Below are 16,382 nucleotides of genomic sequence, written 5' to 3'. Positions count from 1 at the left end.
AAAATGAAGGGGAAAAATAGAATGTCATTTATAAAAGGGAGGGAAAAAATGGAAAAGAAATGTCAGAGATAAAACTGGGACAAAGCAAAAATCACCAGAACAAGGGTTTTTTCATAGAGCACTCTAACAGCATTTCTCAGCTGCAGCTATATGTGTTTCCCTCCCACCTCCTGACCCCAGCTCCAGGATAACTAAAGGAACCCCGGGGGGAAATGGACCTAAATGCGGGCCATGACAACTAAGTAGGACAAGGAAAACACAGAAAGGTCAGAAGGGAGCCAAGGTCAGGACAGATTGAAAAACACTGTTCTAACACATCACTGTGTTATCTCTTTATCTGCTCATTTGTTTTCAGTTACTCTAATGCGCCTTCTTTTGAATTTTGTACAGGAGATGCTAGGGGATTTGTTTATTCCCATAGAGACACCAGAAGCTCAAAATAGAGGATTTCTCAAGGGATTGTTTGGTGGAAGTGGACAAACATTTGACAGAGAAGAGCTCTGTGAGTAAGCTTCTGGTTATGAAATTATATCACAAAACCTTTCCCCCTCATTCTCTTTATAAAAATGAAGCAGTGATCGCAAATCTTAAACGAGTTTGTTTCTATTCTATGAAAAGCCAAACATGAATAAATGCTGTCACTTCATATTTAAAAAAATTGACAAAAACTGCACATGTAATTTATACCAATAAGTAAGTCAATTAATGTGTCATTTGCAGGCAGGTAAGACCAAACAAAAAATTGTGAATACATTTAGTTTTTAAAGTAAAAAAAAGCGGGTAGGCGTTCGCCTTACACGCGGCCAACATGGCCGACCCGAGTTCGATTCCTCCGCCCCTCTCGGAGAGCCCGGCAAGCTACCGAGAGTATTCGACATGCCAGACACAGTAACAACAAAGTCTCCAATGGAGACGTTACTGGGCCCGCTCGAGCAAATCGACGATCAACGGGAGGGCCTTTACCTTTACCTTTACCTTTCTTTAACCAGTGCTGGAAAATGTTCTTTATCAGAATGTAAGACTTATCAATGCTACATAATACACTACTTAAGAAGCCTACCTGTGCGTTTAGGCCGGCAGTGACGAGACACGTGGGGCCTCACAGGATGGGGGTGGAGCCAACCCTTCCCTCCTTGCCCCAGTGAGACCCAGAGTCGCTGTCCCTGAACAGCGACTTAAGGCCATGATCCAAGAGACTCAGAAACAAATCTTGGAACCTAGTGGCTTTTGGCAGAAATGCATCTGGTCCCAGCAGTAGGTTACCAATACTGGGCCACCCCAAGTGGGAATAGGTTTCATGCCTTGGCCTGTTTCCCCTGGCAGCTTGGTGGCCACCATCCTACAGAGGCCATTGGACACCCGCAGTGATGAGACACGCAGGGCCTCATGGTTTCGAGGTGAAGGAGCCAGCCCTTTCTTCCCTGCCCTAAAGAGACCCCGAGTTGCCACCCACAAATGGCCTCTCTGGCTGTTGATCAAGCTGCTTAATGGCCATGATCCCAGAGACTCAGGAACAAATCTTGGAACCCAGCAGGTTTGGCAGAAATTCCTCCAGATTTAATTGTTAAAATTTCGGAATTCCAAAATCACGTGGCCACTACTGCGGCCACGCAACATCATATGTTATTCATAACCAGCAATAGAAAAAAAATTGTCTGTGGTTGCCTTTTTGGCAGATCTGAGTGTTGGGGTAAAATCCCAAATCAATAATGGTAGGTCTGGAGTGTCTGGTGTTGAAATATTGAACATAATCAAAGTAGAGAGAGAGTAATGTGGAAATTATCTGCCCCACAGGTAGTGGGAGGATATGGGATGGTATGGGATGGTATACTGAGGTTTTTGGGGGTGGAGAATGGGCACTGGTGAAGGGACAGGTGTTTTATCATTGTATGACCGAGACTTAAACCCGAAAACTTTGTAACTGCTCTCATGGTGATTCAATAAATAAATTTATAAAAAAGGAAAAAAAAGTAAGGTGGAGTTCACAACCAATTCAGTCTAATCAATGGCTGAATAAATAGCAATACTCCTACATTAAAAAAAAAAGAAGCCTACCTGTGGGGCTGGGAATGTAGCTTGAGTAGTAGAACACATACCTTTGCTGGTGCAGATCCTGAGCTCAAACCCCAGTTCTGCATGGCCCCTTGAGCTTGGTTGAGCATGGCCCTGTGGGTCTCAAATACTGCTGGGTGTAGTCACCAAGAACAAATTTTTAAGGTAAATTATCTGAGACTGCAATGAATAATAATAATAAATCAGTAGAAAGAAACTAACGATATTTTTCAAAAGCAGAGATATATTTTCCAGAATTTTTCACCTTTATTTGGTCTTACAGATGAAAATCAGAGGTGCTTGAATCAATCCCGGTCCTTTCACATACAAATCTTGTTTCTCTAACCCTTAAACTATCTCCATGGCTCCTCTCTTGAATATTTAATTGTGCAGAAAATTTTGGTGCCTCCATGTAATGTAAATGTTTGACCATTAAAAACAAACAAACAAACCTTTGTACATGTTACACATTGATGAACCTTGGAAACATCACTGTAATTTAAAGACCAAAAACCTTCATATAGTCTGATTCCATTTCATTGATATGTTACAAATATACAAACACAGAGACAAAGTAGATTAGTAGTTTCCAGGGATCGGGACAAAAATGGAATGGGGAGTGGCTACAACTGGGTATGAGATTTTTGTGGGGGTTAAACAGAAAACAGATAATGATAACAAATCCACAACTTTGTGAGTACACTAAAAACCACCTGAATACTTTATAAACTTTTTTTTATGGCATTTGAATTGCAGGTCAATATGTTTTTTAGGTAGAATTCATTCCTAAAACTATATCTTAGGAATTTTTTCTTAGAAATTTCACTAAATTTCTAAGAAAACTTTTCAAGAACAATATTTCTGTGTGAAGCAAAGTAGGTTTTATTGAAACTTATTTAGATGTAAGAGAAGAGAGAAAAAGTACATAATTTAGAGAGAACACACGTTTTTCTAGAGTGGAAACAGGCAAGCAAAGATACATCAAGGGAAAAGATAAATTTTTACTTCATTATAATTGAGATTGGGCTTTATAAATGAAAGGGAATTATATATGTGCAATATTTAATATTTAAATGTTTTATAGAATTTCTTTTATAAAGTAACAAAATTTCAACATGTGTATATTAATGTCCATCGTACATTATTCAATTCTCTTACAATTTACACACACACACAGATTTAAGAACAACTTAAACCTACAAAAGCCAAATGCATAGAAAAGGTTGAAATGAAGACTTGGTTAGAACTGTAAAGAAATGACCATATCTGAGATTGCAGCAGACACTAATATGGGTTACATATTGTGTCACATATACTATGAACACCCAATTCAAAATCAGTATATGCAGATATTCTACATTCTACAGAACACCACATATACGCAGGCTTATGGGAAAAATATCTCAGTCATTTTCTTAGCATATGTCTTGAATCGATATCAAATATTTATCTCCAGAAGGTCTAATATGCCTTTCTTTTAGTGAGAATTGTGTTCATAGAAATTAAGTGCTTTGTTTTTATGGAGAACTGAGCATAGTTATTTGAATTTCTAACAAAATATTCAACATTGCTCTATCTGCATTGTTCTATCAGTTGGGGAAGCTACAGCAGGAAAAGCATCACGCAGCCTTGCACAGCACATTCCCGGACCTGGTGGGATAGAAGGGGTGAAGGGCGCGGCTGGAGGGGTAATGGGAGAGCTGACCCGTGCACGGATTGCGCTTGACGAGAGAGGACAGAGGCTAGGAGAGTTGGAAGAGAAAACTGCAGGAATGATGACCAGCGCAGAGGCATTTTCCAAACATGCACATGAGGTAAGTGCCTAAGTTAATAAATATAGATGTTTTCATATGTATATATTTGGTGGAAGAAATGGGGGAGGGTTGAGCCATACCCAACGGTGCTCAGGGCTTGCGCCTTGCTCTGCACTCATGGATCACTCCTGGTGGGCTAAGGGGACCATATCTGGTGCCAGGGATCAAACCCCAGTAGGTTGCATGCAAGGCAAGTGCCCTACCTGCTGTACTATTGCTCCAGCCCAATGACTTTAAATATTTAGCCCTTCATAAGAAAGCTTAAACAGAGATGACCCTATATATATAATAAGAGCCAAGAAAACGTGGTCTGATTAAAAGTATTCTAATTCCCTCACTGTTTATCTTATACAGTGAGTCTGTATTATGTATCAGCTGCTAAAAAGACACTTGTGTAGGTTATGTTAGTCTCCATGATGTGATGGACATTAGAGGCTGGTATCCACACCCTCACTTTTTTTTTCTTTTTTTATTGCCCTTTATTTCTCATTTTATTTTTTTTTAATTTTTTTATTAGTGAAACACCATGAGGTACAGTTATAGACTTATAAATTTTTGTGCTTGGGTTTCAGTTATACAATGATCAGGTACCCATCCCTCCACCAGTGCCCATCCTCCACCACCACGGGTCCCAGCATCCCCCCAGCCCCCAACCCCCCCGTCCCACCCTGCCTCTGTGGCAGGGCATACCCCCTTGTTCTCTCTCTCTTCTTTTGGGTACTGTGTTTTGCAAGAGAGGCATTGAGTGGCAATCATGCTTGGTCCATAGACTACTTTTAGCATGCTTCTCCCACCCTGAGAGGGTCCTCACAACACCCTTTATTTGGTGCTCTCTTCTCTATCTAAGCTTCCCTTTTACGTAGCACGTGTGGCTGGCCTTCAAGTCATGGAGCAAAATTCCTGGTACTAATCTCAGCCATTCCTGCACACCCTCACTTTTATCTCCATCATTAAAAATAATTTTGTTAAGCTGATTTTATACAGCTTAGTTAAAAAAATATTTTATCACATGCTCTTTTTTCACAAAATAAAGGAAATTATACGTTTTAAGATTTATTTAGACATGCATGATTAGCACAATATGAGATTTTTTTGATAAGCACTACTAAATAATTAACATCTTGTGATTATTTTTTTTCTTTGCAGCTAATGCTGAAATATAAGGATAAGAAATGGTACCAATTCTAAACTTCTAAAGAAGCCGTGACTACTTTGAGAAACCATTATTCAGGGAAAACAGATTTATTCCCAGCATCATTTTCAACTGCTAGAAGCCAGTTTCTTCTACACAATGTTCCATTATAGTCCGTCAGAAGTTATCATAAGGAAGACTTATCAGAGACACTACAAACCCAAAGGCTGGAACCCTGGTTGAAATCCCAATGGCTGAATTTGTCTTTTCCTATGTGAAATGGAGCTATCATCTTGGCATGTCATTTGCTAGGAATTTACTTTTAGGAACTATGGGGAGTCCTTCTGATTTGAAAAATCCTGTACAAACAAAAGCATTAATGCACATAGTGAAAAAAATATTTGCATGATAAATTAACATCTTAAGAGGAAAAGAAAAAAAGCATGTTGTGACAGAAGCAAAAAAGATTTATGGTAAACTATTTTTTTAAATTGGGCCACTCCTGACAATTAGAGTCTTCATTAGAAGTTATCCATGCACTTCAAATATATTTCCCAAATGAAAAAAATTTTAAAACCAGAATTTTCTTCTCATCTATGACTTTCATTATACTAGGACATTTATGCTGAGTGATCAACATTCCTTCTCTCCATGATATTTTACATCACAGTGATCAATCATAATCAAGCATTGAAAGTAAAGTATTCCTGACAATTATTTCCATTACTGTCATCTCCAGAATAGGTTACTATTTTTAGTCATAAGCCTTGCAAGTTTGGGTCACCTCAAAGCTTTGATTCAGCCTGGCTTGTACTCTGCTGAGGATCTGATGCTAGGTTTGGGGCAATATATTGGAATAAAGTAGTTAGCTTTGAGACCTGAATTCACACACTCTGGTTTCAGTTTCTAAAGTGATATATTTGTAATGCTCCATTTGTATCTTTACCTGCCGAATACACAGTATATTACTGTTCAGACCCAGTGGGATCTTTAACCCAAAGGTGCTCTTGAAGCCTGATACTCAAAGACCAAACTGGTCATTCTCTTTAAAATGATTCAGTAAAACCTCAGTTGATTTTTTGGGAAAAGCATTCTGATTCATTACATTTCTGATTAAAAGGGCTTGTAATAGAAATTAATTTTGATTGAATAGTTATTGTTGAAAATATTTGTAAAATGTGACAGTTTACCTATCTTGGTCTCAGCTATCAATAGGCGACAGAAATACAAAGAGAGTTTATGATGACTATTTAGACTAAATAAAATAACCTACAAGATTCTATCACTAGATACTAACCACCTGTTTCTTATTAAAAACTAGAAAAACAGGATCAACTATGCCCCTTAAATGATAAGAAGGAATCTATTATAACAGAAAACTTCTAGAGGCAAAACAGTGAAGACACTATCATTATTTAACTTGATTGCAGAAGTAGAATTTTATAGGAATATATGTGCATATTAGGACCTATCTTATAATATGTTGTTCTTTCAAAAAGTATATTTTTAAATGAATAGTTTTGGCTTACTAAATTTGATTTAGTAATGGTCTTATTTTTGATTTATCATGGTCTTAGTAGATTTATATGTGTTTCTTAAGAATTTACTACTTTCTTTGAATCTGAATTATTTTAAGTCAAAATTAGTATATTTGCTATTTCCTATTATTTTGCTTTTAGTGAATTGGTTTTATTTATTTATTTTTATGCAGCAAAATGGTTATTTATTCAGCCACTGATTAAGTTGATAGAAGCAAGCATGAACTTCGCATCACTTTTTTAAATTTTTAAATTTTTTTCATAAAGTTGTTCACAATAATTGTTTACATTCAATATTTCAACACCAATCCCACCACCATTGCACCCTCCCACCACCATTACTTTGAACATTCCCACCACACCAGCCTGGCCCTTAGGCAGATGCTAAATAATTCATTTTGTATTGCTTACCATGAACAGCGCAAAAGTGGCCACACACTCCTGAAATTCTAAAACTTTTAAATATTTGGGGTCCAGAGGCATATCTGTGGTGTATTGCTCTCTTCCAAGATTCATTTGTTAGTCTCTGAATCATGGCAGTTAATGAGCTTAATTTGCACCAGTGACAGTTCTTGAGCATGACTGCCAGGGAACCAGAAGAGTGGGGCGTTGCAGGGGGGTGGGGGGGCGGGAGAGGGAGGTTGTGGATCACTGACTCTGTGAAGCCTGGAGTTTTCAGTCACTGGTCCCGCATACCTAGGTTTTTCAGTGGATTCATTCTCATGCGAGGGCGGGGTGGGGGGGTGGGGGGGACTTGGAATGAGCCTGTGAAAGTCGACTATGAACATGACTGTGATTGGGTTCTAGAGGTTTGTGGCTGCCAGGGTTCATTTGGGACAGGCAGAGGTACACACCTGCCCCTCCAAGATGCCTTGGTGAAATTAGCCTGGAGCAGGGTGGGGAGACATCTCTGCAGTGTGCTGCTCTCCTCCGAGGTTCATTTCCGAATCTCTGAATCATGGCCATTAATGCACTTAAATGGTTTTGATCTCTTTCGAGATATGAGCTTGTCTAGCAGAGCTGGACGTGGTTTGTGGGCATAACTCCCACCTACCTAACTTTTGGCCATTTAATTTCTTGGGAAACTTAGTCCCAAGTTATTGACGTCCAGCTGGAGGCACAGTGGCAATTTGGGGGTATCAAGAAGCTTGAAGGCACCATCAGGCTGCTGATGTACTTGCCCCAAGGTGAATTGTTTTTAAAGTGGTTCCTTGACTAGATTCTCAGTAATTGTTAAAAAATGATTGAATAGAATTATAAAATGTGTACAAGGATAGCATTTCTCAGAGTTCTTGTTGAAGGCTCCTGATTTTTTCAAACAACAACAAAAAAGTCTCTCCATGAATCTCTCCAGACTGTGAGTAGCCTTAGGATAACAGAAACTGACTTGGAAACAATCATGATGCAAGAAATTATACAATCAATATATTAAGAAAACTTGACAGTGGGATTCAGAAAACATTGCTAGCCAAATTGCAATACACTATTTATTTGTACCATCAATTTTACACACCCAGTTTTCTGATTTTTCTCATGAGATACTTTATTATTTTTGTATTTTAAAAAGAAATCCAATGGAGCAAATGTTACTTTATTTGAGAAATAAAGAAATGTAGTACAAAGAATATCTCAGAAGCCCTCAATAAGATTTTATATAACTGTTGTACATCAGGTTGCCTAAAGAGTGGCATCATTAACAAAAATTTCTTTATTGGGGAAGCCTGTTCTTTGCACTGTAAGATGTTTAAAACATCCCTAGTGTCTGTCCACTATAACCCCCAGTAATGACAATTAAAAATGTCTCTAGCCATTGTCAAAAATTGCTCCAATTTGAGAGCAATTTCTATGTTGCTATTCTCCAATTTGAGAGCACTGTTCTATGTCATTTAAAGACTATGTGTGAATATGTAATATAGATTATATAAAATTGAACACTGTAAGTACAGTGTCTTAAAACAATAAATTATACCCCAGCTACATGTGTGTTTCATATGCAATAAAATGATATACTGGAGAAAACATTAATTAATGGCAAACATATTTTTAAAATATAAAGAGAGAATATCAAAATTAAAAGTATAACATCTCACAATAGAAGTCCTTAAAAATTCAACTTAAATTAAAGATCAAAACCTTATAGTTAGCACATCAGTTGAAAGTATACAGGTGCTTCTGAAATGCTTGAAAAGATAGGTTTCCTAAGAAGCTTGAGTTTCAGTGTTTTGACAACACCTTTCTTAATGTAAGGGTAGGTTTATCCCATAAACTCCTAATCCATGATAAAAATTAATGAGGTTTTACTGTATCAAATTATTTTTATAATTTAAAGAGATAGCAATAACAAGAATATAATGTGGATATGATTTTTCTCTGAACATTTCTGTTGTACTAACCTTAGGCTTTACATACATACCACCTCCACCACCATCTTATTATTGGAAAATGAATACTATTGATTCATGTAATTCTTTATATCTCTTTTCTTCACTGTTTAAATGTGTTTCTTCTATCTTGGATCATAAGAAAAATACTAGTACCTTAGACAATGATCATAAAAATGACTCTAAACCTTAATTGTCATCAAAATTATATCTTAGGTGGCATTCAAGGATAAGGGCTGAAAAACCACAGTTTCAACAAGTTCACCTTACCCTCCAATGATTCCCTCAAGAGAAAGCTCTTCTTTGTACCTCAGGAGGAAAGGAGACTTTCTGTTCTGTCCATCAGTTGAAAATTAGAAGTATTGTTTTTCTTGGTTCAAATAATGTGAGCAATAATCCTTACTACAAAAACATCAATGAATATTACTTTGGGGAGGGAAGGATATGAATCTATCATCTAATTCCTACAAAAGCAATACCAGATGACTTTGCTTCCCACACTTACTTCATTTGAGACCCAAACTTAGTGCATCAATCACCATTAGGGTTTTAGGTCTAACTGTGGAAGAACATTGGGAGAACTGAGGAAAGACAATTTTTCAAATATTCTGTATAATATTTAATAAGTTTTAAGTTTTAAGTCAGAATTCAGGTCTCTAATCCTCAAAGGTTTTAAAGTATCTTAAAGGAAAAGGTTTTCTGCTGGGAATCCCTTTTTGTTGTATCCCATAGGTCCAGATTTAATGGTAACATCTATGTGCTCTCTGCATTAAAGAATGAACACGGCTCTGAAAAAAACCAAAAACTATGCCCAAGGTTGACTGAAAATTAAGATTAGTTTCTTGAAATACTTAGCTCTAAATTGTTTTGATAAAAGGAAAAAAATAAAGTGATTCTAGGAAAGTAACTAATAATTCTCTCCTTGGTTTAAGATCTTTCAGACAACTCAGGAGTAAATTGGCTTGACTACAGCTTACCTCTAAAGCCTTGTTCTTTGCGTCTTGAGAAGCATAGTAGCCTTCACAACTTCACCCCTGTTTTCTGTAGTCCCCACCCCATTTCTTATTAGGTTGTATTTCATATACACAGTACCTTGGGTGCCAGAATTACTTTCCAGTAAGTCATATTTATATTTGAATTGAACGTTATCTCTAACATGTACCACTCCAAGAAATATGGTTGCCAGCCTAGCAAGATTAATTAGCATCTACATTTGCAGAAAACATAGCCCTGAAAGGACAAAATACGGAATAAGTCTGACTTGGGAAAGGAAGAAGTGCCAATTTAGTGCCAGAGGTCTGGGGTGGGGAGAACCAGCATGAATAGAAAGGAGATTTGTGAGAAACCAGAGGCACATTGGTTCCTTTATTGCTGATGCATGGAAATGATTCTCAACCTTGGTTGTACTTAAGAATCACCTAAAGGGCATCTGAAATTCCAAGATTATATCAAAATCACTCAGAGTGGGAGACAACACCAGTATTTTTTAAAGCTCCCAAAGTGGTTACAGTGCATAGCTAAGGTTGACATCCACTGTTTCTGGTTAACTGACACATCATCTACCCTGGCTGGGATCTAAGTTCCATTCCAAGGTCATGAAAAGCTAAGTACAGGAGGGAGACACAGTATTGGTTGGACTGATAGTAATTGTGTCACAACTCAAAAGTTCTGTGCAAATTTCTTGTCAGGCAGTGCCCTATTATTAATAACTGTGGTGTTTTTCCTTTGTAAGTTGGCAATTAATTAAGCCAGTTTAATTATCTGGATTTTGATTGATGTGACATCATAAGATATCAGAAATATCATAAGAAATTCAACAGCATGTAAAGCTAAGTAGAAAACTAATTCTCAATAGTAGAATAGTGGAAATTCACAAAAACAATCATTTACTAAACAGGTCCAAATTTATTACTCATTCTCCCTTTGGAGACACAGGTACCAGGTACCTTTCTTACTCTAGGTATATTTAACTGGACTTGATCTTAGTAAGAATGGAGAGCTCTTCCCTTTTGATTGTATTAGCTTCCAGGGCCACTTGGATTATTTTATTTTGTATCTGTACATGTGATTAAAGCAGGAAGAATGTTTATAACAATATCTGGTCTCTATGCCCTGAAAGAGTGCTTTTACCTTCAGAAATGGAGAGTCCATTTAGGCAATAAAATGAGAAAACTTGAGAGTTCTCTCCTCTCATATTGCTCCCCTCTGGTACTGGCCTCAACTGCAAAGCCAGAAAATAAACTAAGGTGGTGGTTATAGACAAGCGTACACAGGATCAAAACCTCTAATAACCTATCATTTTTAGTATTTAATTATGTGATGTTTTATTCTAGGAAATAAGAAACAGATGACATCATTGATGTGTCTTTCTTTCATCTTCAGAATTTTTGCATCTTTTCAGAAAATGACAAATTACTATTTTTCTGTTGCACTTAGCAATTGTGACTATACTTAAGAAAATTCTTGTAGTCTGTAGAGATATCAATAAAATTGTATATGTTTGTACATAGATGCTCTCTTATGTCATGATGTCCTGTACTACTTGTGATTTTTCAAAGATTAAATGTGGGCATTTATGTGCTCATTTCTCTATCTTGGGGACCCTCCCACACCTTAGTTTGAGGTATGTGCTCCTCCTGCCACTTCTCTCTTTTTCTCCTCTTATTTCTATAAATAAGAATTTTACCTCACCAATAAAATTAATATGGGCATTTATAACACCGGGAACCAAGGTTTTATAAAGTATAATTGCCTTGAAAAGGGAGAAATGGATGCAATATGTATCATATTTGTTTGAATTTAAAAGGGGAAAAAACATGAAACAAAAATTCCTGGAATGCAGATTGTACTAGAGTTTATTCATCTAAAAGGGCAGAAATAAGCATTAGTAATGTCTTCCAAATTGGAGATGTGTAACTTTTTATTGGAAGACTTTGAAGATAATTTTAAGGAGGTTGATCAATTTACTTATGGTGAAGTACAAGTAGAATTAAATTTTGGTGAGAGAGCATCATAAGACATTGAGGCTCAATAAGATGTACTCATAAATTCAGGTCTTACTTTTTCACTTAATTTCTATGTAGAGAGAAAAAATAAAATATCTTTATACCATTACCTAGTGGTTACAGTGAAGATTCATGAACTCAGCAATGCCCAGTCACCAGGAAAAAGTCTTCTCCTGGCCCAGTCACCAGGAAAAAGTCTTCTCCTGTTCCCTCTGACTTTCATATGCACATAATCATTCCCCTTAAGACACTGACAGTGTGGCCTTGGACTACTACTCTGATTCTTCAAAATACTGTCTCAGGGAAAACTTCCCACAGATTTCCTTCAAATTTTGATTCTATGTAAAAATGGAAAAACTATTAACCCTAGGGTACAAGAAATTTTTTTCAAATATTAAAAGTACCAATCAAGTAGTCCAGTTAGTGTTAGTCCAAGGAAATGAAAGGACACAGGTTCAAGACCCAGATCAGTTATAGCCTAGACCTAGGGCTAAGAGGTGGAGAGAGTTTCTAGGAAATGCGGAACTGGGAACTCAAACCACCCAAAATAAATATAAAGAGAGATCATTTTACAGTTCCAATGCCCAATCTTCCCTTAAGAATTTTCCCTGTAATTGAGTCAAATAAGTACTCACAAGTCCATACTGATGTTCATTAACTAGTTAGGAGAGACATTTCCTTATAGTTTTGGAGCCACACCCAGCTGTGCTCCTGGCTTCCTTCTGGCTTTACACTCAGGGATCAGTCTTGGTTGGGCTCTAAAAACCCATATGGGTACCAGGTACCAGACCCAGGGCAGCCACGTGCAGGTCTAGCTATTGCTACACCATTGTTCAACCCCCTGAAGGAAAGATAGTCCATCCTTAAAATGGAATATCAAATAAGACTATAGATGGAATTTTAAAGTTTATTAATTGACAATCATTACTGTAATTCTGTGAGCAACAAACACCTGTGGATGCTGAAACTAAAGAGTTAATTGTGGGATGCAGAAAGAAGAAATTTACAGTTTCCAAGTATGTTCACCCAAAAAGTCATAATGAAAAATAAAATTTTCACTAGAGAAGTATGATAGACACTATTTTACTAAGTTGACTAAAGTTACTATTACCAAAAGGGAATAAATCAACAGCATGTACCAGAGCAATACATAATGAGGAAATGGCATCCCCTATGGGATGAATCTGCCAAATATCCCTAATCCAGGTCTAATCAGGAGGAAATAGTTCTTAAAATCAAATTGAGAAATCTCTCCAAGTTTAAAGTTAAGAAAGTAAAGGAAAGATGGAAATTTCAGAGTTAAGACTGGAGAGACAAGACAAATAAATTCAACATGTAATTCTGGAGTTTTTTTTATAAAAGATATAATAGGAGCAGTTAATAAAACCTATATGTGGTTTCCTATGTAAGGCTTTATCATTCTTAAATATTTTATTTAGGCTTAAAGTAATTTCAAAATAAAATTATTAATGTTAAAAAATATTTTTAGTTTTGTTGAATGACTTGCATATCAATGCCATTGTCTATTGTCTTTTACTTTTGGTATATAAAATAGTTTAGGGGTTAAAGAGGAGTAGTTTTTAAGCAGCTTTGATAATCGAACTACTATCTACAATATTTTTTTTCCAAAATTAAGTACACAAATAATACATTATTCATATTTATAATAACATCAAATAAATATAGACATGCATAAGTGAATGTTCCCCTATTCATCTCCTACTTTTATCAATTATTAGTTTGTTTCTTTTCAATAATTTTTATGCTGTAATCACTCATTGACCTCTTCTGTCTCAAGTACAGTTGATGTCAAATATTTACTCATACTTTTATTTTTTATTCATTTATTTATTTTTTGCTTTTTAGGTCACACCCGGCAATGTACAGGGGCTACTCCTGGCTCTTCACTCAGGAAATATGCCTGGCAGTGCTTGGGGAACTGTATGTGATGCTGGGAATCGAACCTAGGTCGGTAGCTTGCAAGACAAATGCCCTACCCGCTGTACTATCGCTCCAGCCCCTTACTCATACTTTTAAATTCACTAATACCATACATGGGGGTAGGGCGTATGTATATTTATATCCTATAAATATTAGATAGGATACTTGCCTTGCATGCTGTTGAACTAGGTTTGATCCATGGCACCCCATATGGTTTCCAAGCCCCACTAAGAGTGATTCCTGTGCTCAGAGCAAAAAATTAGCCCCAAACTCTGACAGGTGTGGCCCTCCAAAAAAATTTAAAAGAAAAGAATTAATATTATTCCATTACATCTAGAAAGCATAATATGTTGTCATTCCTCTATCAATAAGCACTAAGATATTTCACAATCTCCTGAATGCTGCAAATAAAATTGCAATAAACATTGTTGCACATATAATTTTCATTTCTACAAGGAAATGTGCTAGAGCGATAGCACAGCAGTAGGGCATTTGCCTTGCACGCAGCCAACATGGCTGACCCGAGTTCGATTCCTCCGCTCCTCTCGGAGAGCCCGGCAAGCTACCGAGAGTATCTCGCCTGCACGGCAGAGCCTGGCAAGCTCCCCGTGACGTATTCGATATGCCAAACACAGTAACAACAAAGTCTCCAATGGAGACGTTACTGGGCCCGCTCGAGCCAATCGATGAACAACGGGAGGGCCTTACTTTACGTACTTACAAGGAAGATAATATGAAAGTAAGCCAAAAAAATTACTTGTTTAAAAGTCTTCAGAAGAAGCTGCCAATTAAATGATTTTCACCAATGTTGGCTTATTTATTTCATATATATGTATATATTTATTTTGTTTTGGGGGCTACACCTGACTCTGAGCACAGAATTTACTCCTGGAGGGAATCAAAGAGACCATATGTGGTGCCAGTGATTTAACCCCGGTTGGCTGTATACAAGAATAGCAACTTATCTGCTATATATCTCTCCGGCACTCCATTAGGATTTAAGTATTACTGTTTTCCAACATCTGTAAAGTTGGGCTAATTCAAATATAGATGTTTTTTCCCCAACATTTATATTATTTGCCTACTCACTATATTATGCCTTATTTTTCTTTTCGCAATCTCAAAGACAAAAATGACACTGTATACAAAAATTCTTACCTTGTTTTACAAAAAATAAATTATAAACCCAAACCAACATTTATAGTTTTGAAATTTCTTCAGATATACACCTTTTTAGATTTAGACTCATTACTTTTCTTCTGTGACTTGTCTGTTCATCATTTATAACATTTTTTTCTAGAGTTCTATTGTGGCACCCTACAGCAACAGACTAGATCGACCACGACCACCCTGTTGTTCGTCGATTGCCTCCAGCAGGTGCCAGTAACGTCTTCTTCGTCCTAGCCCTGAGACTAGATACCCTACCTAAATTTGGTTTGGGTGTTAGAGTGATATCACATACAACCCTAAGATATGAAATGGTTTATTACTCAGATGAGAGTTTCTGGGAACAGCAGAGTGCCTCCAAAATCAGTTCAAAAACTGTCTAAAAGAATAAGAGAAATCCTGGCTCACAATTTTCACTGAATATGTAGGGGTGGCTTCAGGGTTTGCAGGAAGCAGCATGCTTGGTATAGAAGGGAACACCCAAGTTTTCTTCTCTGTTTACCCAGATGTGGGCAGAAGAAAGAGACCATTTGATTTACTAGTCAGTTCAATCAAAAGAGAGAGTCAGGCTCTTGTGATAGGTGATTTATCTATTACTGACTTGAATTGTAACTCTGGACATTAATGTATATATGCTTTTTCTTACTGAGGTATTGCTACCTTATGTAACTTATCTTTTAGGTGTACAATTTAACATTTGTTCAAAATATGCTATCACGCTTCATACCAAAGTATAAATATACATTAGGCCCCCTTCTCACTTGGCTCTGTCGTGGAAATTATGTATATTTTCCACAATTGATTTATTTTTCTTATTTTTGAAGCTTCCTAAAATAGTCCCTCAAGTTTTGTGAGACTGTTTTCTCTGTTTAAAGGCAGACTTTCATATTAGTGGAAAAGGAGTCTCTCTAGAGGCTTCTGTGATTCTGTCCATAATGGTGTCAGGCTGATCAAGCCACTTGAGCACCTTTCACTGTCTAGTGCTCAAGGACAACTGGTCAGTGTGTGACTTGCTCCACTAGTGGGGGGACCCTATGGCTCCTCACTTAACTCAGCCTCACCTAAATGATGGGTACGTTTTGGGTTCTCCAGCATGTCTTGGCCCTTGGTTTCACTGTTTTGATGATGTCCCTTTTTCATAGTAAAGATTTTTTTATTTTAAAATAATATAATTATACCATCTTTTTATGGCTTTTGAAATTTATTCTAAAGTATTTCATAGTCATAAACACATATCTTCTTTAGGCATTTTACTTTCCATATTTTTACCCCATTCATCTGAAATATTTTTACAAGTATTTGAGATAAAAATCAAGTTAGGAATTATAATGATATTTTGACAAATTATCCAT

At 36.8% G+C, this 16,382-nt stretch overlaps 1 protein-coding gene across 7 annotated transcripts in view; it reads left to right on the top strand.

Annotated features, from left to right (window-relative positions):
• Window positions 1-5,550, top strand: part of STXBP5L (syntaxin binding protein 5L) — a 348,858-nt gene extending 343,308 nt beyond the window's left edge. For all 7 annotated transcript variants that reach the window (XM_056109191.1, XM_056109190.1, XM_056109192.1 and 4 more), the window contains 3 exons: window positions 391-502; window positions 3,646-3,866; window positions 5,013-5,550. In XM_056109191.1, coding sequence (XP_055965166.1) covers window positions 391-502; window positions 3,646-3,866; window positions 5,013-5,054 — 375 coding nt within the window. In that variant the 3' untranslated portion in view covers window positions 5,055-5,550. The remainder of the gene's footprint in view (window positions 1-390; window positions 503-3,645; window positions 3,867-5,012) is intronic.
• Window positions 5,551-16,382: the final 10,832 nt, after the last annotated feature.

Source organism: Sorex fumeus, unplaced genomic scaffold, assembly GCF_029834395.1.
Source record: "Sorex fumeus unplaced genomic scaffold, SorFum_2.1 ptg000265l, whole genome shotgun sequence".
NCBI classification, from domain to species: Eukaryota; Metazoa; Chordata; class Mammalia; order Eulipotyphla; family Soricidae; genus Sorex; species Sorex fumeus.
This window is presented reverse-complemented; position numbering and strand designations above follow the sequence as displayed.